At 38.9% G+C, this 25,167-nt stretch overlaps 1 protein-coding gene across 2 annotated transcripts in view; it reads left to right on the top strand.

Moving 5' to 3' along the window:
• Positions 1-8,412: 8,412 nt before the first annotated feature.
• LOC122888590 (seizure protein 6 homolog) overlaps positions 8,413-25,167 on the top strand; it is an 89,264-nt gene continuing 72,509 nt past the window's right edge. Inside the window, exon 1 of one of the 2 annotated variants that reach the window (XM_044223220.1) lies at positions 8,413-8,797. In XM_044223220.1, coding sequence (XP_044079155.1) covers positions 8,713-8,797 — 85 coding nt within the window. In that variant the 5' untranslated portion in view covers positions 8,413-8,712. The remainder of the gene's footprint in view (positions 8,798-25,167) is intronic. The other variant, XM_044223221.1, reaches the window with a different exon arrangement.

The following is a 25,167-nucleotide window of genomic DNA, read 5'->3' as shown; positions in this document are numbered from 1 at the left end:
GTTCAATTTCAATGCCATATATCAGAACAAGGTCGAGGGTGTGGTTAAAACAGTGAGTGGCTTCATGTACACGCTGACAAAAGCCAATCAAATCTAATAATGAGATAAACGCAGTACTAAGGCTATTATTATCAATGTCGACATGAATATTAAAATCACCTACAATAATTACTTTATCTGTTTTAAGGACTAAACTTAAAACTCTGAGAATTCAGATAAAAATTCAGAATAAGGACCAGGAGCACAGTACACTATAACAAATAGAATTGGCTGTTGTATTTTCCAGGTTGGGTGTGAAAGACTAAGAAGAAGGCTTTCGAATGAGTTATAATTTAGTTTAGGTTTAGCGTTGATTAATAGGCTTGAGTCGAAGATGGCTGAAACTCCACCTCCTCGGCCGGTGCCTCGAGGAATATGAGTATTAATATGACTGGGCGGAGTGGATTCATTTAGGCTAACATATTCTTCATGACCCAGCCAGGTTTCAGTAAGACAAAATAAGTCAACATGATACTCTGATATTAAATTGTTCACTAGTACAGCTTTAGATGACAGAGATCTGATGTTTAAGAGTGCACATTTAATTCTCTTATTTTGTTGTGCTATTTCAACGTTTTTGTTTAGGTTTTTGTGTATAACTCCTCTTCTGTTAACTTTAGATTTTATTAATTTAAGTGGTCCGGGGGCAGACATCGTCACTAAGGAGTTTTGGGTGGGTAACTGCTCTGGAAGCGCAGAGAAGCGTGTAGGACTGCAACTCTGCCTCCTGGTCTCAACTCTGAGTTGTCATGGTTTAGGTCAGATTTCTGGCTATGAGAGCTGCTCCATTCAAAGTGGGATGAATGCCGTCTCTCCTAATCAGACCAGGTCTTCCCCAGAAAGTCCGCCAATTATCTACAAAGCCCACACCGTTTGCTGGACACCACCTCGACTGCCAGTGGCGGAATGAAGACATGCGGCTAAACATGTCATCACTGGTCACTTTCAGCAGTGTGCACTACTGTGCTTCTACAACAAGACTTGTGGAAGACTGAGCCATCTCAGAACTCTCAAGCAATTGCCTTTCACAGCACTTACTGTAGATTGCTATTATTATAGCATTTGAGAATGGTTCTTCAGAGCAACATATGTGCTCTTTCCTGCCAAACTTTCATTAATTTCACTTGATATTGATTTGAAAATTCGCCATCTATGTTTATAGTACAAGAGACGGGATTTCATGCACTTACAACAGCTTTTTTGGTTCCACACATCATATAAACAAAATGCCCTGCTGAATCTTAAATTGTATTTCAGTCTATGACTTTCACCCTGAAACTAAATATATATATTCCATTGTAGTAGCAATGTCACAGTTGATTTGCAGTGTCACAGATGTATAAAGTATGATGACGTTGATAAAGGCACAAGAGGCAACAAATGTCAATGTACAGAACAACAATGTTGATAAGCTGAATAGCTTATGTACAGTAGATTTCCTTTGCATATCGACAGGGTTAAGTCAGACTCTCACTTCAATGATATGTGTGTGTTTGTGTGTATCTGTGAGGGTGTGTGTGAGAGAGAGAGAGCAAAAGAGAGAAAGGCAGAACGAGAAGCACATTTTAGCTGGAAGGAACAAAAGAAATCAAACTCTGTGGCAATAAAATAAAAGTAAAAATTGCCTTTTGAGCCTTTTCATTAAAAATGACTCTTCGGGAACAATGTACTTTTTAATTCTAATTGAACATGTGTTTTAATATAAAAATGACATTCAAATGAAATTTAATGGTGACTAGAAAAGAGTAGCAAGAAAACAATTTTCAAATTCGCCTACTGCCTCCCATTAGAGCAATTGCTAATACCTTTTGAAGAGAAAAACATGACTTCCCCGTCATCTCAGTTGTCAGTTTGAGTCTGAGAGCTGAACAGTGATTGCCAGCTGGAGCCCCTGCTCTCTCAAGTCAGACAGCACCTTTATGGCAGAGAGTGGAAAACAGCCACTGAATTGAGGAAAGTGAGGTGAACAGCGGGCAAAGATGAAAGCTGAAGCTAAAGTGGCAAGACTTGCATTTCTGTGACTCAGGGCCTGTATGGTTAAAAGGATGTCGGTGAACCCAGACACACAGCGCAATGGACATCTGTGTGCTGTGAGCAGTTTGTGTGTGTGAGGGAAAGTGTGTATGCATGCGTAGGTGGGGGAAGATCTGTTGTCTTGTGCAGTCCCCCGCCTTCATCTGCACTTGACTTCTCATTAGGGGCTAGTGTGACATAAGGCAACAACCTGTGACCAACTAGGCATGGTGTATGACCAAACGAGAGCAGGAGGGGGAGATCGGGAGGATGGAGGTGGAGCTGTTTGTGTGACTTGTTGTCAGGTACCGCGGCCACTAGCCTTGAGATACTTGGCTGTTGTCTGAGAGTGCTTTATCATCTTGATAAATGCAGCCTTGGAGCAGTGCACTATCAGCATGCTCAGGGGCATGAGACACACTCTGACTAATGAAAAGAGAAGGTCAAGGAGAGGGAGGGGTACACAGCGAGCTGAAGAGGAGAAATGGTGAACAGAGATGTGGATGTAAAAGTATGGGACAACATGTCACACACTCCATGAAAGGTTTGAGTGTGTGTGTGTGTGTGTGTGTGTGTGTGTGAGCGAGAGAAAATGCTAATTTTCTGTGTTCCTGCTATAACATCTTGCATGGTGGTAGTGTGTGTGTGTGTGTGTGTGTGTGTGTGCAGTGTTTGTTCTACCTTTGTGTGTGTGTTCTGTGTATATGAATGGTTTAGTGTTTGGTAGTATACAAACCCTTCTAGCCCAGCACTCTATTATACTTATGGGCAGAAAACTCCATCCTAACATACGCCTCTGCAAAGGCACACAGAATACTGATATAAGAGCAAAATAGAGTTTCTCACTGCAGCAATAATTTCTTGCTTCACCTTTTCAAAACATTCATTGCACCATATCTGTGCCACTATGGTACTAATTACATTTGACAAGAGGGGTTACATTAATTTTCTTGTACCTGTATTACTGACATATTCCTTCTATCTTGAATGTTATTACAGCAGGTGTTGAGAATTTCTAGCGCTGTGTTAATTTTGGAGCCATCAAAGTGACAGCACTGAGCTTGGGAATCCTTTCGGGCTCATTACCATAGTCTGCTGAATCTATTGGCAGGGTCCCGCATGACTGGGCAGACGTTGCTCCAGCCTAGCCGTCAGATAGAAGCAATGATCAGGGGGTTAACAGATGCTGCTCAGTCTTTGGGGTCACATCCACTCTATTCCCACTGTTGGGACTCCAGACTGAGCAGAGTGAGCACAACAACCATCCACACTGCTCACACACAGTTTGCTGTGGAAACAAGAAAATGGGCAGCTAAGAGAAACGTTTCTTCCTACAGACTGTCTCCCAATGCTCTTGTACTCAACAGTTACAAATCCATGAAGCAGTTTGTGAAATTCATAATTTGAGGTCAAAGGTCAGGTGGAGCTTGTAAACCCCGCTCCCCCTTCTTTTTTCTCCTGCAGAAAATTGATGTGTACAGAAAGCTTTGAAAAACTGTCTACTGTGCAGCTGACATGCTCAGAGGGAGCTCTTTTCCAATAGATGGTAATGAGGAATGTGCAATTAACTGGGCTCTACCAGGAGGAAGTTCACAACAAAGGGGGAAGGGGGAGAAGAATGGAGACAGTACAATGCTGCAAATTACACTGAACTATTTATGCTATACAGGCATGGGAAAATAAAAAAAAAACTTGATTTTTATAGGGAAATTGGGTCATTGCTGTAGCAAGGACCAGGATATAAGACTATAAGAAAAACAATAAATTAAAGATAAAACACAAATACAATATATTTGTGGCTCTTCACAGTGGCTTGTAGATTCACATCAGTAAAGATGGAATTGCCTTAGTTTCCTGTAAAATTGAGGAGCATTAACAGTGTTGTAGATTCACCAACAGGGGTAACATTGTATGGATATACTGTATGTAACACATATGAAGCATTACAGTGTGTATGAGTTATGGCAAGACCATAACCTGATCTCAGAAATAAGTTAAATTTGGTAAATTAATTGAAAAATGTTTTAATGTCAGTTCCAGCGGAGGTATGAAGCATAAGAGAGAACAGAATGAGTCAACCCTTGTATTAGCCTGCCTCTCCTCATCAGGGATATGGATTATACGCTTCAGACTCTCAGCCTGTTTATCCTGTTCTATCTGTTTACACATTCTGAGGTAGAGTTTTACAGATTGTGATAAAAGAGTGTGTCATCAAAATCAAATCAAATTGTATTTACAGATAACACTTAAGTCATGTTCAGTCAGACAACTAAAATCAGTAACAGCAAATGACTACATTGCATACAGGATATGCATATTTGTTAGGAATTGCATTTTAACAATAAGTGAAAAAAAAGATTAAGGAACAGAAGAGAGATTTTCAGCTTCCTCTTATCTATTCCATGGTTAATTCAATCTGACAAGTTTCCCTACATTATTCAGTGAAATTAAGCATTGTGCTTGTGGTTAAATAAAAAGACAAATCTAGGGACTACACTGACATGAACGTCAAAACCTTCGCTAATGCATTTAAATAATATCAACATTAAAAGAAATCAGCGTGTGTGAATGTGAAAATATATGAAAACAATCATTTTACTATTGTAAAACGTGTGATCTGTTTCTTTGAATGGTGTTCTGGTGTAGACAATTGCTTTCAAAAATCCAAAAAACACGTTCCAGCAATAAAAAGAAACTCTTGGAGGAAATCAATACACGATCCTGACAATCTTGCGCAGACAGAATGCACAATAACACCAGCTGTTCTGTTCTGAATGTTTACTATAGTTAAATAACTAAGACTGTTCGTAGCACTTCAGGAGTAATGATACATATTTTCCTAAAACTCCTTAAAATTTAAAATACACTAAAACTAGGCTAAGGCTTTGTGTTGCATCAGATAAAGAAATACGTTGTTACTAACTGTACTAACTACTGATTATGGTATATATTATTTTCAACTACAACTCTGATATTATCTCTCAGTTTCAAACTGAGAATCTCTCACATTTTCCTCCACTCTAACAGCTGAAGTCTGACTGGCATAACCCAATGCACAACAAATAGCAGTAAATAACACTGAACAGTGAACAGATTTTGGTATAGTGCTCTAATTGCAATTGTTGACTGAAAGGGGTCATGGTTCTGCACTGTGAATGTAATGCACGATGATTAGCCCTGCATGCATTTGTGAGTCCTGTGACTGCGATATTCTTGCTGTCTGTGACTGTAATATGAGCTGTAATTTGTAGGTTGTAATGCTACGTGGGTAGAGACTCAGTGATAGCATTTGGCACACAGCCTTGCTTAGATGAAGCACTTAGCTAAGCCAGTCAATTTAAATATCACAGACAGTGCTCTGAGTCAGTAGGAGTGTGTTTGTTAGCTGAATATGCTGTGTAATAATCAGTCAGTCCTTAGCTATCTAATGAACAGTCATCATAAGATATTTTTTACATAATCCTGTCATCTAAGATTACCTTAATGCATGTAAAAGCTTGCTGCCGATGTGTGCCTCATTACCTTGGTACATTGGTCATTTCATTTCAAGGGTCTGATTTTCATTAACTGCTTTGCCCCCCTACCCATTAGCAGAATGAAAGCTCGGCTGCAGCCATCTGGCTGCCAACTAGACCTGAGGGCTGCTTTATGGCTCCACCGAGCTTCACTAAAGGAAAAGTTGCACTATTAGAGCCTTTTCTGAGTAAGGCCAGAGGGAGTACAGGAGTGATGCAAGGAGTGTCCCATGCTTGGGGATGTGGGGGAAAACAGAGAGATAAATTTAGAAGAAAAAGAGAGACGTTGGTGCAGTGACAGAGGGGACGGAGGGAGGCAAAGTGAGACAAAGTCAAATAAAACCTGAAAGAAAAGTCAACACAAAAAAGGAGACAGAGAATAAAGGAGAGTACAAAATGAGTCTGTGTGTAATGACAATGACATGCATGATATTTCTGAAATAAGATTTCCATTATTCCAAGGCAGTTGAGTCTTAAGGACCTGAGTTGGAGATTCATCCAAAAACTGATGATAACCTATTACACTTAGCTTATGGTGGATACTGCACATGTGGAACTCAGAGAACTCAGTACAGCTCCACTGCACACCTTTTATTTTTAGGATGAGTGGTCTTGTTTTGAAATAGCATCTGCTAACACATATTACACTATTTTAGTGTCAATGAAGTCTGACTCTGGTTCTCTTCCAATGCCTTTATTCCCCACTCCCATACCCATCTCTATTCTCATCTTCTAATTGCTTTTTTTAATATACTGTTTTGCTCTGTCTCTGTAAAAGACTGCCCGTGAATGCACATCAACCTGCTATATCTTCTTCTATTAAGGTGACAGAGTGCAATACAACAACGTTGAAAACCAACCTGAAAAGTAATATGTTTTGTTGCTTATTTCATTCTATGATAATTACTGAATTTTACCCATTATTGTTAATGCATCACTTATGTAGACTTTACTGATGGATGAACAGAATGTAGGCACAAAGCAATTATTTTACTGACTATATTAATTCCTGGCCTCTTTTTATATAACAGGCTAATTTGACCTAGATAACTAAAGGGGATGTAATGATAAGCACAGTAGATACTATCTGCCCATACTTTTGGTTTATTTTGGTGTCATAATGGGACAGCATATTTCAATAAACGTATCTGACTAGTTATTTCTGAATAATCACTTTTGTCATATCATATACACTAATAATGAATGACAGCATAGTTTGTAGCAACTACTTTGCTGGCTAAGAGACTCCATGATGGCTTACCTTACTCAAGAACAATGATATGATATTTTATTGATCTTTTCACTTGCTTTAACTCCACAGGGAGGTCAGAGGTCAACCCCTGGCCACACAACAGCAGCCCTTACAGCTGGTAGGAGTTTGTGTGTCTTGCTCATGCTTCAGTTTGGTAACTTTCTGGATTTGTTTCATTGTTTGTTACATCTTTGTCACAGTTTTTGGCACTCACTGCTACACTGAGCAAGTATTGTATTTACTGGTTATGCTTTTCCCGCAGTAACCAATTTAGGAACCCCTCTTTTTTCATTTAAGTAGAGTTCTCCTGCAAGTACTGGGCAGACATACATCACTGGCAAATAGATACAGCCCTGAGACATAAACTGAACCTAGAAAAGGGACAAAAAAACGAGACATAAGAGGCTCAGAGCACTGCATGATTATTTCCAGCACCTGAGAAACATCTCACCTCAGGGCTCGGGTCCAAGCTTTATTGGGAAAGGGACTAAAAAAAAAATCCACTCAGCTGCAGTCCTGACTCATGTGGGCTAAAAACTAGTCAGAATGGTGTATGCTAAATTTAGGGATAGAAATGAAAAGCAATGCAATCTAACGATGCTATGGACAATGGCATACAAATATTACAAATCTTTAGGTATCTGGCTAGATAACAGACTCACTGTGGAACACGTGAATGGCAAAACTGAATTTCTGTAGAGAAATAATGTTATTCTTATGCTTGTCGGAAGACTGTTGTTCAATCTGTGATATTGTATACATGCATGCCTCTCCCTCCCCCTTAAAGCGTCTGTACTCTGTGTATCACAGTGCACTGTGCTTTGATAAATGATAAAATACCTCACTCACCACTCACCAGTGAAAAGGTGGGCTGGTCCTCTTGACAGAGGGGAATTACACTGTACATTATTTTTTTTAATAAAAACTGCCAAATTATCTCTGCTCTCTTATCACATCTAAATACATACTATAATAATGTTAGGTTCAGGATATTTTAACTTTATCTATACTGCATGTTCAAACAGAACTTGGAAAAATTGTTTTAAATACTATGCTCCTCACAAAAGGAATGAGTTACAAAACGTTTTGAATCTGTCATTTATTTTAAGGATTTAAAAATACTATACTCAAGCACTTTGAATGCTGCTTGTAATTGTTTTTTCTAAATGTCTAACCACTGTTCTGTGTCTGTAAACCGTGTGTTTGTTGTGAATTTCTGTGTTTTTGTGCATGCTCATACCATATATGTTCTGTTGTGCACAGGTCTGTCTTGAAAAAGGGATAGTGTTTAAATAATGAATTAAATAAAAAAAAAGAACACACATATAGTTGGTGCTTATGATAAGAAAGCCACAACAGCAGCATGAGATTGGTATATCTAAAACCCCTATGTCCCCTTTTCTGTAAATTTAAACCTGATTATGTTGATGAAAATAGTTGATACATGTGAAATATACATTTACAAGACTGTGTTCTTAAACAAAAAAAAAAATGTAAATGAAATTCACAGAAAACGCAGATGGTACAGCATTTGAGCTCCCCCAGTTTACTCGGAGGAGGTTGTTCCAGCAACTGACGCTAGGAGCTGTCCGCGGTGCTGAAGCCTCGGCTGCCTTGTCTCTCCATGTGCCGACTGCTCACACAGCCAGGAATCCGCTTCCTGAGCGTCCAAATTAAAAAGGGACCTCCGCATTTCGCTTGATAATTCTCATCTGTCTTCACTCTGCGAATTATAAAGGAAGTGCAACAGCAAGCCGCACGGCTCTGTTTGCTTTTTGCAGGCGTTAAAATTCTCGCTTTGCTTGTTTTTGTTTTTAAGCCCTGGAAGTATTCTTTTTCAACACAAGGACGTGTTCTGTAGCTACGCGAAGAGCGACCTCGACTTCACTAGACATGTGTATGAGACAAGACTGTCAGTTCAAGACCCTCTTCGCGGTTTTGTTTCTGGCTGCTGCCATGGCCAAAATACATGGACAAGGTAAGAACTTGGGTCTTATACGTACTTTGTGGGGCTTGTTCCGTGTACTTCCTTTTGTTTTGTTAGAGCTGAGTGCTGGGCAATGACACCAGGTCCACACTGTCAGATCTACAAGTGTGTATGTGGATGTATGAGAACAGTGGAGTGCTCACAGAATGATTTATTTTATATTAAGTTTACAACTTAAAATCTTCACAATCAAGCTAAAGAAAAAACAATATTGCTAGTGTAAAAGTTGCAGACTAAAAATATACTCACATTGATTATCTGTACACATTCCAAACTACCTTTCATTAACTACAGAGATAACTTAAACATCAAATTAGAAGCATGCAGCAAATAAATGAAAATCAGTTTCCATGTGGCTCCATACTGCAGGCAGTATAGCTAATTAGAAGTTATAGATCCTCACATTTTGCCACTGGACAGTCAGTTACATAGCGGTTTACTGTCCATCACTAACTTACAGAACCTCTTTAGGTTCCTGTGCGTACACACACACGCATTTGGCCATAGACATATCATGAAAACAACCCATGTGGAAAATAAAACTTAATAAGACATTCAGCCATATTCAACCTAATGCAATGAATTTTCCAGTGAGATGTTTATTTATTTGTTGAAACCTGGAGTAAACAGTCAGTGACTTGTCTGGGCACTGAGGTCTGTGTGACAGACGGTGCTCGGTAATAAGACTCTAATCCTCAGGAATTGCTGAAGATTATTGACCAAGCTGTTTGACACAGTTGAGTGCCTGTGGAAGGATTCATGCACAGTGGCCTTGTCCTAATTATTTCTCTATTGTGCGTCTGCCCTCTCTTTATCATTATAAATATGCTCTCTGTTGGTCTACCTGTGTTTCAACTTGTCTGCACAGATTTACTATCACCCCTCTTTTTGTGGGGATATATCTCTTCTTTGTCAAGCAACTGGACATAGATAGATATGAGCCACCTTCAATGTAGTGCATGCAGATACAGTTTGACTTGTATATAAGGTGAACAAAATATCATGCAATGTGCAGCCACTGTAGAGTCTCAGCAAAACATTCATACATTTATAAATATTTACATCTGTAATTATTTATCTGAGCAGGATTTAATATTTAATATAGTAAAAATAAGAATAAGAATTTTGAGTTTTTCTATGACAGAGAACACACATCACATCATCCGTTAAGTATCATATAATATTGTAACAGTCCTTTAGCATGAGGGCGAGTAAATGACAGTAAACTGAATGCTTTTCTACATTCTCTTTTGATGAAGCCTTTTATGAAAGCTGTCGGTTTCATGTTGAAAATGAACACATTTATGAGGGACAAGTGATTACTAAACAATGCAGTAATTGTGAAAATGAATTCATATCGCCTGGGCTGTTTCAGTCATTACATTTCAGCCCATCCAAAACCGAGGTGCAATCTTGGACCAGTGCCTGAAACAATATTTTACACTATCAACAAAACATCTGCTGAATATCTAGTGGAGGAAAGGTGCTGCATCGCTTCAATACAGAGTTTCAGTACCTTACATAAGCAAAGTGCAAATCCAGTTATTTGTGGTATAGCCTAACACCGCCGGAAGACATATTATATTGTTTAAATGTTTAATTAACTTGTCTGAGTAAACACACACTCAGCAGTGGAACACTGTACAGTAGTGCTTATAGTAGTAGATGTATGAGTCACAATTGCACATATCCCAAGAACACACCTGCACTGTTCGCTCACTACTCAACACTCTAGGGAGAGGAAAAATACACAGTGCACTATTTTTAGAGCAAAATAAAATTTAACAGCTTCCATTAGTAAATTCTCTGCTGTTGCTTAGCCAGCAAATGTTCACATCTTAGTAAATTCTCCAAGGTGGGCCATTTCAATTTTTAATTCTCATGGTTGTGATGTTTTGCCATTGTAAGAAGTTTCGGAATGCGTAGACATTCACAGGAAAGAGGGAGGTTTTGTTTTCGAAGAGGTCTTAATCTCTCATTTGTGGAACAGCCTGTTGTTGTGAACTTGCTTCAGTCTGATACCTAGCAGGGAACACAAACACCATCCATTTTACTGTCGTGAGCACAGGAACAGAGACATTTTGCAAAATTTGGGAACTGTGTCATTATTTTCCCATCTGCAGTCTGCATAATTGCGTTATTGTGTAAAGAAAATGTCATTTTCAGTAATAAATGTGGCTAATAATTGCTGTTAGGGTGATAAAAATTACAAGCAACTGATTGTTCCTTAACTGCTGGGTTATTTTTTCTTTTCCATCCAAGTTGCATTGCTCCTTACACTTACAGGCTGATTTTGATATTCAGGATATATTTCACACTGAAGATTTAAAGTACATAAATAAGTATATAAACAGTGACAAACACTCATTTCTTATTATGTATTTTTTATACATTATGTGCAATGTAATTGTCATAACAATACCCTGTACTGTGCAGGTCACATGTGTAGTGTTGTGACTGTAGTAACCAGGATTGTGTCATACCATGCATTTCAGTCAACATGCTCAAACTGCCTTAATTTTCTTTCTTGTTTTGTAAATTAATACTCAATGTTACTGGCTTTAAAGTCAGAAAAAATGTGCAAGCAGACTTTTTACATATTGCAAAAAACATTTTTTGCTAAATGTGTCCTGGTCTTTGACTACATTTTTAACATTGGATATTTCATTTAAACGGCAAAGCACCAAATGGACAGCAACACATTCAAAAAACAAAAGGAAATGTAAACATGCAGGAAATAATTACCCACTGATTACGATGAAAAATATAATCATAGGATTGTAGGCACAAAGTCTGTGGTTGTAACAAATAATGTCACTTTGCAAATTAATTGGTCAAACCTTCTATCCTTTTAATTTTTTTTCACATTAATTAAGAGGTAATTTGGGGAGAGAGAGAGAGAGAAACCCTGTTTGAAGGAGGATGATTAAAATTCTTATCAGAACCTCTCAGTTCTTTAGATACACCTTTAACTACAAAAAAAAAAAAAAAAAAAAAATAAAAAAATGGATAGCCTCTAAATCTGTCCCATGCTTTTCATGAGGCACTCTCATTTAGTTTGTCCTCCAGCCTACACTTGTGTTTTGTGGAAATGGCGTAGTGACTCAGTAGTTCTGTGTGGAGTTTGCATGATTTCCTTACATTTCAGTTTAGAGTCAAGTCAAGTGGCTTGTGACTCTGAAATTACTGATAGATACTGCATGTATGTCTGTCTGTCTGTGTTAGCCCCATAGAAATCATATATTAAAATTTGGTTTGTCCTTTGTTAGAACTTGCGTGTGCCGACTGTATCCTGACATACTGTCTGTCTCACATCATAAATGGGTGTGAAATGAATACATTCATTAATATTAAATCTAATTAAAATAAACAGTGCCCACTTCATGAGAATTAAAATGAAATCATGGGGATTTTTTTGTGAATTAGTGAGGTATGTGTTGTGTGATAATTAGAACTGCTTATGCACAGCAACCAGCAACAGTGTTTTAAAGGATGTGATTACCAAATTGCAACAAGTCATATTTAGTACTGAGTAAGAACACTACAGGCCTTTAATTATCTCAATGTAAATCTTCAAGGGACAAGGTGACAGAACTTGTTCTGAACATTAACTCAGATAAAATTTGCACGCTAATATAAAGCATATTATCAGATGTAACTGTTATTACTTTTACAGCACTGGGTCAAGTCAGATTCTATATCAGAAACGTTAAAGGAACACACACTGTATACATCCTATCTGTCTTCCCAGTTCCGACAAGAAATCCAGGTGTAAACATTACTAACCAAAAAGTCAGTGTACTGATTATACATTTACTTACACTCTCACAGTAATTTCTACGCTTGTTTCCAATTCATTATTTACAAAGCAGCTAAATAATAATTGCATTTTGTAAAAGTATTCAAATTAGTATGTTTAATAAAATCCTGACAAATATTTAATAGCTAATCATGCATCCATTCAGTGCGGAGACTTTTTGTTGGCCCTGGTGCGGCACTTTGAAGTTTTACACAATTTAATGACATTCAGCTGAGCCTATTATCTTTATGCGTACACATTATCTCCGCCTGTTAACAATGATCTGTAGCGATCTGGGAGTTGGGGAAAGGAATGTTTTATGTATCCTAAAGCTCATTAAATGAGTTATGATCTCCTCCTGGTTGACAGAGCTCTCCTTGACATGCCACTATTGGTTTCTAGAATGTGTATTGTGGATTCTGTAAATCTTTGTTGTTTTAGAACAGAACAGATTATTTGTCATAACTCATACTGGATAAGACATCAGTTGATTGACGATTTCTGACTATGTCTATGTGTTATTTATTATTATGGCAATATTGTTGCAATTTAAATTGTGTAAAACAACAATTTAGCATCCAGTTCACGTGGAGACCAGCACTTTTCACCCTGTTTAAGTCTATGATCCTGAAATGTATACAAGTCTATGACCCTATGACCCTGAACAGGACAAAACAAACTAGAACACTCTAACATCATGCCATATTGATCTTGATTTGAGGTTATTACTGGAAGAGGTGCATATTGAAACTGAACCACTGACAGCGATTGAGATACTTGACTCACAAAGAGGGTGAACATTTCTGTGGGCCCGCTTTTGTATTGACACCTGTTACCACATTTAAGTTAATTTCATGTTTCAAAAAGGCATTTTGTGTGTACTCATTCAACTCAAGAGTGAATCTCCCTGTTTGTCTCACTAACACAACAGGTTACAACACGGATTTTCTCTTTTCGAGCACTGGAGTTGTTGTTCATATTCACAAATGTTCATGAAATTTGCCAAGATCATGGGAATAAAACTGCGTATTTAGGGTAGATTGTTACTTTGAGCAGTGCACTGGAAATATATAACATCCTATAATTCCAGGGGAGGTAACAGAAATCATTCAACACCTGTTTGTTGGATTGCCAGTGATTAACTTCATCAAGGGCTATTCAGCATCTGTGTGCTGTCATAATTAGTTTAACTTTCCCAAGGCCTGTCAATGGTAAATGAGAGTCATTATGCCAGAATGCCCGTCTTCAAGGCTTGGCGCCTGCCTGCCTCAGCCCCTCTCCGTGCCTGTCTCGGTCTCTTTCACTGCCTCCTAGGTGGAGCTCACAGCTTGGCTGAATGCGACTCATTTTCAGCTCTTCATGTGCAAATGCCTCTCTCACTCTGTGAGAATGTTCTATGCATCCTAATTTGAGTCACTGCCTCATATATTTTCGTCCTCAAAAGTGTGGAGCCTTATTTGTCAAAAGAAAAGAGTATTTTTGCAAGGATCTTTTTGAATTTTAACACTATTTTGCTTGGAATGGTTCTCCAACAGCTGGTTTTAACCTATAGAAAATAAAGCCTGGTGTTCTCACTAAATCAGACTGTACTTCAGCTAAATCTGCAGTTCAATATTAAAATTCAGATGTGGAAAACATAAAGTGGTTGGACACATGGTTTAATTTTTTCCCCATAGTGTTACTGTGTGGTCAAAATGCAGCATCAGCTTTAAAAAATAGGGCAACCAGCCATTGTATGAATAGTGAAATAAGTATTTTTAATATCAGTTTCTTTGTCAGGTTGTTTTTCCTCCTCGCTGTTTTATTTAACATTTTGCATTTCAGTTTATCTTAAGGCAGAGATGAGTGTGTTTGGCATTAATTTGCCCCAGAGTAATTGAACATTTTGGTGTCCTTGTTTTGGGATAAACTAACTAATTAACTAAACTTATTCTGTTCTCCAGCATAGAGAACAGACAAATGGGCTATTTCCTATTTTCCTAACAAAGTTCCCTGTTAGCATACTGTATATTTATGGATACTATTATTCATTTCTACATACACTATATTTGAAATGTTTTAAATCGTACTGCAACATCATACTTATCAGCAAAATATGTACTCAGAAGTCAATTACAGTATTCCACGTCTCAATGTCAATATAAGGCTACTATATTATGAATCAAATGTATGCCGGTTTTGCAACTACCAGGACCCGTTGCACAAAGCAGACAAGAACATACAAATGGCCACATAGTTATACAGGTCCAAATGGTCAAGAACATATCCAAATATGCACAATATTTTAACAGCACAAATACATTACATTATTTAAACATCTGGCTCTATGACAGGGTGTGGACATAAACACACACACACCTACACACACACACACACACACACACACACACACACACACACACACAACTTTGATTTGTAGCGCGTCACACCCATTACCGGCTTCCATTCAAAATGACTTGTAGTCTGTCGCTTTGTCACCAGTAGTCTGAACACAGCATCAGTTACCTATCTAGGCAAAATTAGTATTTACCTGGCCTACAGTAAGCTAACACAGGAGCACAACACGCTGGCTAATTAACTTAGTATATTATGCATCGGATCCATCACTCATAAATCTTCTCTTTGACTTATTATAACAGTGGATTAGTAAATAATTTAGTGTGCGCCCTTTGCATAAATGTTAGTGGAACCAAGTAGCTCGGAACTGTTGCTAGAGGGACTGGGGGACTGGGGCGAGTCTTTCAAAATTTTTCTAACATGTTAATTTACAATAAAAAAACTTGCATCTTGGGTAGATTTACCTTCATGTTGAATTAATTTGAACTGCAGTTGTGAGCTGCTGTCGTTCCTGCAGTGTTGAAGAGCTGATGCAGCTTTAGAAATGAAGTAGGTGAGATTAAGGAGGGAGGACTGAATGAAGGACACACAGCTCCCCATCGTATCACTGATGGAGAATGAGCTCTATATTGTAATCTGTAATTGTGAATTACTCAGTAAACACTTGGTAGCTACTTGTTAGTTTTTTATGATGATGCTTTCCTTTACTTTGGGGGACACAAAAATGGTTAGTACATAGAACAGTAAAGCATTTAAAAAATATAACAATGCTGAGGGAGAAAAATGGCTTTTTCCCTGATAGCATTTCCTGTCCTGTTTGTTAAATCAGTTTGACAGTTTGGATAGACCTGAAATGGGTTATTGCGTTTATATAATTTTGTGAGAGGTTTCTCCAACAGCCTGTGTTTTGTCTCAACACCATGGTCTTTTCAGAGATTTACAGGTTTACAATGAAATTGTCAACATGTATCCTCAACAAAGGAGAGAAATTTCATCTGGATTGGAAGCAGGCACCCAGAGCTGCTCCAGTTATGAAATCTTCCTCTCGAAGCTGAGGACTGGGGCAGGACTTCCAGCTGGGAGGACAATGGCCTGAGGCTGTGCCCGGACAAATGGGGGGGGGTTACACATTTAATTTATTCCAAGTGAGTACCCCTCTAGCAAAACCCTAAATGAAGCGATGTCTACCACTTTGTTACGGCAGTACGTTGCTGGCTTACTTCTACCTGCTTTGCCTTTGGCCTTATCGATCCCACCAGTCATCCACTGAAAAAAGAGTTGGCTTGGTGAGCCATCCCCTAGGCCAAGCCTCCGTTCCTCACCTTTCACGCTCTGCCTGGCCATGTACACACCTCCCTAATCAGGACTGGCGTGTTTTGCGGCTGAAGTGGGGATGGCTCTCTGGAACGATTAGGCCTGGGGACAGCTTCAGCTCTCTTCCCCTCTTCTTCACGCCACATCCCATCTAGAAAGCATTTCATCTGTGGCATTGGAAAGGCCTATGTAGGGTCAGAGAGTGCTGTGTGAAAAGCAGCAGGTAATAGGCTGTGTAATGTGTTTGGGGGAGTAGTTTTAGTATTCACAGTTAGTGCTGACCTCTGGCAGGCTGAGCCACCCCCACAGTAATTTCCACTGAAAAGATGTAATTGAATTCATCAGGATGAGTAAACATATTATAAGTAGCAGAGAAAGATAACAATGTTGTGGATAGATCAAGGAAGGGGATAGTAGCTCCACGAGTAATTGAAAATAGTCAAAGACAAACACAAGCAAAGAAAGTGTGCAGGACACTGAGGAAAGTTATTGCATTTAGTAGCAGTTGCAGCTTGTCTGCTTTTCACTCCACTGTGCTTTCACGTCTGTCTTGATTTTATTTCCAGAGATGTATGATTTTAGGGACAAGTGCTGCCTATGACAAGCTGATCATAACATCACCATAAACATTGAATTGATGCGGTGGAAATAACTGAACTGAGTTTGAATCACAAGTATCACAGGCATACATCCATTTCCAAGCATTTTGTACAGCTGACGTCTTCAGTCCAGACAATACAGATACAGTCGTGATGTGACCATGAGCCTCGTTCTCTGTAGTGAGATGTATCGAAGTGATTTCCCAGGGGACCTTGTGTATAATTTAGAGGTTCTAACATCGACCGCCATCCTCAAAATATCGAACATTGACAGTCCAAGCAACTGGCGGGTGGTCAGGCAATTGTCTGTCAGTTATAAGGCAGTCCTCTGCCTCAGCTTCTCTCCTGGTGATGGAGAGCCAGCTCATTGTGGCTGTCAAAGCAGTGAGCAGCCTTTAAAAAGAATACTCGTCCTGAAGAATGGATTACTTAGCAGGGAACAGCTGGAGCTCTGTTAGACCACGTCATTGATTGCTGGACTATAGCTTTTAGTAGTAAAAGCTAGTCCATACTTTTCTGACATTTCTTGAAATAGATGTGGCATGCTATTTAGTAGATACCTATTTGTGGAGGAAAAGCTTTTATAACCAAACAATACCTCTGACAGGGACATAATGTAACTCACTGCTTAATATTTGTTGTTTCTTCTCTTTTTACATTCTAGCTTGTAAAAGAATTATGAGATGGATTGCCTTGCAATTTAGTACAGACATTCATGGTCCCCAGAGGATGAAACCTGCTGACTTTTGTGATCCCCTGAATTTTTCTCTAGCGCAACCATGAGGTCGACATTTTTGTTTTTATGTGAAATGTCTTGACAACTATCAGATGGATTACTATTAAATTAGGTACAGGTATCCACAGTTCCCAGAGGATGAATCGTAATGACTGTGGTTATCCCCTGACCTTTCCTCCAGCACCACCATGAGGTTCATTTGTGGTTTTGAGTGAAATGTCTTGACAACTACTGGATGGATTATCATTAAAACATCATCACCATTACCAATTTCTAACAATACTTTGGTTCATGAGCAAATACTGGCAAAATTGATATTCCCATCAGCTTCAGCTAAACTTTGTGTTTTTTAGCCAGTGTTAGCATGCTAACATGCTAAACAAAGATGGTGAACATGGTAAACATTACACCTGCAAAACATCAGCATATTACCATTGTCATTGTGTCGTTGTGAACAAATTGGAGTTTGTCTAGTTGCTTACCATCCTTATAGCATTCGTATTATGGGAGTTTCACTTTATTGAAAAGGTCTGGCAGACATTAAAGGTGGGGTATGCAATTCTGGAGAAATCCAATACCATGACAAACACCATGATACAGAGCGAACAACGACACAGCAAGTAATGTAACTAACGTTAGCTAGGTTGTGGGTTAGCAAACTGTCCCTACAGTTGCTGCTGAGAAGCTAACAGCCAGAGAGGACGAGACGGTTTCCCAGAGCAGCACAGCAGCTCCAGACAGCGATACTCACAACTCTCCTGTACTATAGCTAACATCACAACAACAGCATATCTTGGCTAACTAGGAAGTAAGCTGAATGTTCGTGGGCAAGTCATTTGACGTTACCTGACACACAAATCATGGCTGGGATAGTGTTGTGTGTGTTTGTTTCCTATTTACAGAGCCTGGGCTCTGTACAAACACCAGATTTTTTTCAGCGCACACACAGAACCGACAGCTAGCAGACCGTGAGGAGATATTCGCTGAATTTGACAAAAAGATGTGAATTGGATTAGAATTGCATACCCCACCTTTAAGATGTGAATCTCCTCTCTTTAACTGGTTGTGTTTTTTAATCTGTCATTTTGGTTTACATGTAAGGCCAATCAGTGTTGCTAACTTTGCGACTTTGTCACTAGTTTTATTGTTGGGCAGCTTCATTCTCTCCCTCCGGATCTCTGGACTAGGATGTTATGGCTTGTAAATATGTAAATTGTTTGTTTGTGTTACTTTCTCACTCTTTCTCTCTGGATTAAGATTTCACTACAGGTAGTAAATAAAATTGTTTGTTTGATCTTGTAATGAGCGTATGAAGTCATCTGGTGACTTTTAGTGACTTTTGGAGCTACTGCTAGCTACTTGGAAAAGAATTGGCAACACTGAGGCCAATATGATTGCCTGGAAACAGATGTCTGCAGTGTGTATTAAGGGGTGTGTGTGAGTGTGTGTGTGTGTGTGTGTGTGTGTGTGTGTGTGTGTGTATATTGTCTATTGTTAAGTCACACTTCTTGGTTGCCTTCTGGTTATTTTTGGCTGATATGCTGAAGGCCCACACATTCATAGAGCATACTATTTATTTAAATGATCTAAATAGATTATTACTCAAGCATTACACTTCACTGATATCTGTAATCAGTCCTTCAGCAAATGATTACTGTGGCTCAATTCTCAACCCCCTTCTTTCTTCTTGTATTTGATTCAAATGTTTCATCACTTTCTCCGAATCCAAGACATATAGACAAATTAAAAAAATTCTTATTTGACTTATCATTTAACCCAGAAATCAGTTCTTAAACATTGCTCAGCAGTTTGGGGGAGGAGCATGTATTCAGTCCATGAAGCCTGGCTGTGTGTGCTTCAAAAGATTAAATCTGAATTATGAAGGCAAACAGAGAAGAGGAATTCTGATAGTAGGGGATGATCCTTTCCAAAGACTGGACAAGGTCAGTATGTGCACTGTAAATTTAAGTATTCAGGAAAAGAATGGGGGGGGAATAGGCCTAATGATTTATATTAATCCCATTATGCCAATCACTGTGATTCCTTGAGGATATAATGTATGTAAAATACAAAGTGTTAAGACTATTATTTTGGTGGAAATATGGGAACAGCCAGCCATCAATGGTAAATTTGGGGTAAATTTGTTGTTGTAGTCCAAATAACATCAAGCCAATGTACAAGGTACAAGATAATTTATTTATCATTTTACAACATAAGGTTGAACAACAAAATTTGTTTGTAGTCCCTTCATGCTACATACATAGAACATAACAGATAATTCAATTTATATTAGGGTATAGGGTAACATATAAAATAAGTAAAATAAAATAAAACAATATATAGTTATTTATATACATATATACATACAAGTATTACACCCAGGAAATAATTAGATTGTGATGATAATATGGTTTTCATCTTCACATAAAAAGCTCGACATTTGGGAAATAGCGTCCGTCCACTTTGCCTGCGTTTGAGCACCAAACATCATGGATGTAAACGCAGAGTACTCCACCTTTCATCTTGCCGGAGTCCTGCACTCTGTCAGCTTGCAACATGGTACGCCTGTCGAGTGCTTGATCTGGGATGTTGATTGAGCAGGTCTCTGTAAAGATGTGGGCACAGCAGTATCTGATTTCTCATTGCTTGGCCAGACTGAGTCCCATTTCGTCCGGACCAGACATTAGCCAGGAGCAGCCTTAACTTTAAGCTGGACCAGCATGGCTCCCATCCCGGCCCTCCCTCCTCTCCTCCTAGGGCGGAGCACCCGCCATGGTGCCTGATCCGGCTGACGATGACGATGATGATGTATTTCTGTCATAGGTAATACGTGTTTCAGCAATAAAGCTGTAATCAATGGTCAATGTCAATCCATTGCTTTCCATCTTGCATTAGTCTAGAGTTGTAACTCAACCTTGACTGAGAGACTAGATAATCAGAATATTGTTCTAAAATTATGTTCGCCTATGAGGAGTGCCATCACGCCCATACATTGTCTGGACTGGTCCCCACAGAGGTTGCTGCTGGAAAGCAGCATTTTCATTTTGTGCACGCGCATATGAAGTCATGTTCACGCTCAACGCAGTTATCTTTTCCGAGCTGCAGTTTATAAACACTGTTGCCTATTGGCTTTTTATCAAATGTAATAAATAGTTGTATTTCAGTCTCACTTTTGTCAGGAACAAAGTCACAGAACACAGACCTGGAAATGGCTGGCAAGAGATGTACCGCCCAGCTAACATAAGCAAGTCAGGCGTACTAGAGAGAGATGCACTGCAAGCTAGCCAACAACTTAACGTTACTGTTATTTGCTGACATCAAACTTGGAGAGGAGAGAACATAAGTTTACCTGATTTCTGTTCCCGCAATTCACTCTAATTTTGTTTCTTTTTAATCTTTTCGTGACCAGAGGAATAGTTCAGCTTCATCTTCTCATCGTAGTAGTGTATTTGAATAAGAGATAAAAACAAGAACCTGAGTACCATTTGTGACAATGAATCTGCAGTTTATTTAAAGTCAGATGTTCACTGTGTAGCAGTTCTGGATGTACATGTTAACATATTGAACCAATTTTATATTGTGTTATCACATTCCTCTTCATACATGATTCAGTATAAATGATTTAGATATGTGTAGGATCGGGTCTAGAGGGTGACATCACTCGGCTGCTTTGTGGAAAGACAACTGCATCTTGTATCATCCACATTTATGACCAAGAAACAAAATAAATAAAATAAAAAAAATCCCCATAAAAGTGAAAAAGCAGGTTCACATATTTGAACCAAATTTTGCAGACATCAAGCTGAAGTGACAGAAACCTAACTGTAAACTTGCAAGAAGGAAAAACCCCCAGAGAAATTCACAGGTAGTCAAAAGGTAACAAACAGGTAGGCAGACGGGTGGACAGAAACACACAAGGAACACAAAGGTCTTTTTTCATGGGCGACGTTTTGACATGTCACAGTAGGAAAAACACAGAAATAATAAATAATAGGTAAATAATAGATAAATAGATTGCTAAACTCAGTTTCAGTGTTCTGGTATTGTACATTGTGCAGGCTAGCCTTAGAGGATTGTTTTGACATTTTGGGAATGCGTATTCCCTTTCTTACTGAGAATTAGATGAGAAGATTGATACCACTCTCATGCTTGCATGCTAAATATGAAGCTACAGCCTGGAGATAGTTAGCTTATGTTATCATAAAGACTGGAACCAGGGTTAACAGCTAGCCTGGCTCTGTCAAAAGTTAAAAAATCCACCTAATGGCACCTCTTAAGCTCCCTGATTTACACATTATATCTTGTTTGTGTAATCTGCACACAAGCAGAAATGTAAAAAATTGTTATGTCCTGTTTATGCTAAGCTAAGCCCACTGGCTCTCGCTTCATATTTAGTGTACAGACATAAGAGTGGTATAGATCTTTTCATCTAACTCTCAGCAAGAAAACAAATAAGCGTATTTTCAAAAAAAAACAAGTCTTAACTCTAAAATGTAATGGTTTGCTTTGTGGGGACCAGCTTTTTGCCCCCAAATAGAAGATGAGTCCCCATAATGTGACTGTGTGAAATAATTTTGTCCCAATGACATGATGAATACAAGTACACATACGACGAAAGAGACAGAAGCAGAGGAAGGAGAGGGAATCAGCGCAGATGTCACCATGACATCAGTTTAACCTCTGGTGGAAATGTCTGCTAACTGAACCGTAGACATCAATTATTCTCTTCACTGCTAATAAATTTAAACATGCATCAATAAACTTAATGGTGATATTTGTGTCAAATGTAATGGAAAATGGCCAATCACATCACTGATTTATATAAGTGAGATAAACTGATGATAATTAATGCTTCACCTGAAACCATCTTTAATTATGTAACCCAGTTAGGTATTTATTCATTTCTCTTAAGACAACAACCTAACTTTGGTTCCACTGGAGTGGACACTCAGTCATTTTTGGGTCAATCTTGGATCGTTCTCTTTACTGTAGCAGAGCAAGCACATGATGAGCTGTAACAGGTCAATTCTTTAACAAGAGCATATATCTCAATCTATCCCAGCATACATATTCTAGGGCAGAATAAACAAAGAAAAACAAATCCAGATCCTACTAGCTGTGAGGCAACAATGCTAACCATTGTGCCACACCGTGCTGCCTAGAAATGTACCACTTTCAAAGAACTGATGATTGTCTCTCTATCTTTATATATATTTATATTTGGAATAATAGACCACACTTTAATAGCACAATTTCCTTGCCCTGATAAACTCCCTGTGTCTGCCTGGTGTGCATATTGTAATCATTACTGTTTTTAAGAGGCAGTCTGAATAGAACCAAAGGAAACGCCCTCCAATTTATCCTTTTTAGGAGATGAGCTCTGAGCGGCTTCTTGTGTTTTTTTTTTTCCACTATCAACATGAGTAGCATCATAAACACATCTCTGGTTTCTGAGCCTATTCTGCAGGAACAAAAAACCCAGATGTTTATCAGCAAGTAGCCTTGGGAAAAGGAGAGAAAATATTCTGTGGAAGATCATCTGGGGGCATTTTGTCCATGCTGCTAACAACCACTCTCATGCTTCTTGAGTTTTCTCCATTTCTATTGCTGTATTGTGCATGAAATGTTCTGCTACATCCTGTGTTTTTCATCAGGACAAAATGAGTAAAACTGAATTTGCAATTCGAGAGGACAGCTGTTGAAATAATGACTGGGTTAGACTCTCCAATACACAGTGCCTGTCTCTTATTATCTCCGCACACGGGGTGACACAGGTTTTTTTTGACATTGGTTGTTTTCAAAACTGTTTCTCATTTCTTTCCCCTGCCGAATTCAGAGTAAGACTGAGGAACATGTACATAGTAAAGCCTAAAAGTTGCAGATTTCAAATTGAGAGGAGTAGAACATCTTCAATGAGATCACAGCTGTGAGGGTATATCCTGTGTTTTCATGTCAAGAATTGTGCCTCGGCTCGACTAAGGTAGCAGATTTTAAACAATTTGACAAGGAGGGTGCAAAAGTGAGAGTAGAATTACAAAGACAGGGAGAGAAATAAAAGCAAAGTAGTGGGGAATCTTCTCACCTTCTATTTATATTAGAGAAAATATTAGATACACCATTTGGTCGATGCTTTTATCCAGAGTGCCTTAACAAAACCATGAGAGCATACAGGATTCAACAGGGCTCAAAGCCCTCAGCCTGAAAATGTTAATATTCATCAGTGTTTTCATTCGGAGCATCTTAAGTGATCCTTGCCAGACAAGTGTCATGTTATTTCATGCCTAGGTGTACACAATAAGGAGGACAGTCAGTCAATATCAGTGACCGTTCCTGCTTGAAGGTGACATGTTTGACAGGGACATACAATAAGTTCACCTAAACACAAAGTAGTTCCATCCGGCGAGTAAACAAATCTAGACAAGGTTTTAGCGAAGCTGGGAAAAATCTCATCACAAAAGTGCACCACTTGGCTCCAGTGCAATTACCTTCTGTAAATGAAGCTCAGTCTGTCCTGTGAGTCTCTCACCCTCTGTGCAGGTGGTTTGCACATACACTGTGTCAACAAAGCAGCACGGGCCTCTGTTTGGAAGGTGCAAGGCTGTTTACCTTTGTTGCTGTGTGGATTGATGAGGTGGCTGAGGCAGGGGCATGATGTGAATAGTTGGAGTATTACTGTGGAAAGAGGTGTTTCCCCTCGGAGGCAGCTAACTGAGTTTGACAAAGCTGTTTCTGCTGAGAGGCTGTAGGGACGCTCCCTGGCCCCGCTCCAGAAGCCCCGGCTCTGGGTGTAGATGCACATTTGAGGTAGTGATGAAAGGTAATGCAGAGACAGGAGGGACGAGGAAGCTCCCAGTAACACAGTTTAAGTAGTTTAAGTCAGCCTATAGTGTGTTTAATGTTTTAGTAGCAAGAAGAGAATACAAAAACTAGATAAAGCATGGTTTGATTTCCAGCTATATCAAATGTGTAAGGTCCATTTATATGATATTTTCTATTTTGTCATTTTGTCTCAGCCAGAATTATAATTTTAGACAAGATATTGAGGAATTTCATTCTAAAATACTACACATATATTTTTTTTGTAAAAAATAGTCTGATAATGATAACTTGAATGATATGATGAGATATTTAACCTAAATCTCAGCCAAGAGAATACAACAGTTCAATTAAAAACTGAAGAAGATTGCTTCATTCCTCGACCCTGTTTCTCACTCTGGCATGCTGATTTCGACTTCTGTCCTTTGGCTGCAATAGATTCCCTTTGAATCTATCTTTCTCTTGTTGGATTGTTGATCAGTTCTGCTTTTGGTGTTTTGGGATTGCCTATTTGGATGGCATATAGCCATCCCAATGGCTTTTATAGGGGACAAACCACTATGTGATTTTTACACAGCTCCAACTGCTGAGGAAATTGGATTAAACGTCTGCTGTGATTTTGGAGTCATTTTATTCTGCAGCCTTTCCTTTTATTGTCTGTGTGTGCACTCTCTGTCTCAGTATCCCTTGCCATTGGTTCTCTGTGCCCCACCCCCCTCTGTTTTTAACCTTTTAAACTCTGAAAAATTTAACTATGGAC

Source organism: Siniperca chuatsi, linkage group LG14 (assembly GCF_020085105.1).
Source record: "Siniperca chuatsi isolate FFG_IHB_CAS linkage group LG14, ASM2008510v1, whole genome shotgun sequence".
NCBI lineage: Eukaryota > Metazoa > Chordata > Actinopteri > Centrarchiformes > Sinipercidae > Siniperca > Siniperca chuatsi.
Note: the sequence above shows the minus strand (reverse complement) of the source record. Positions and strands in the feature narration are given on the sequence as shown.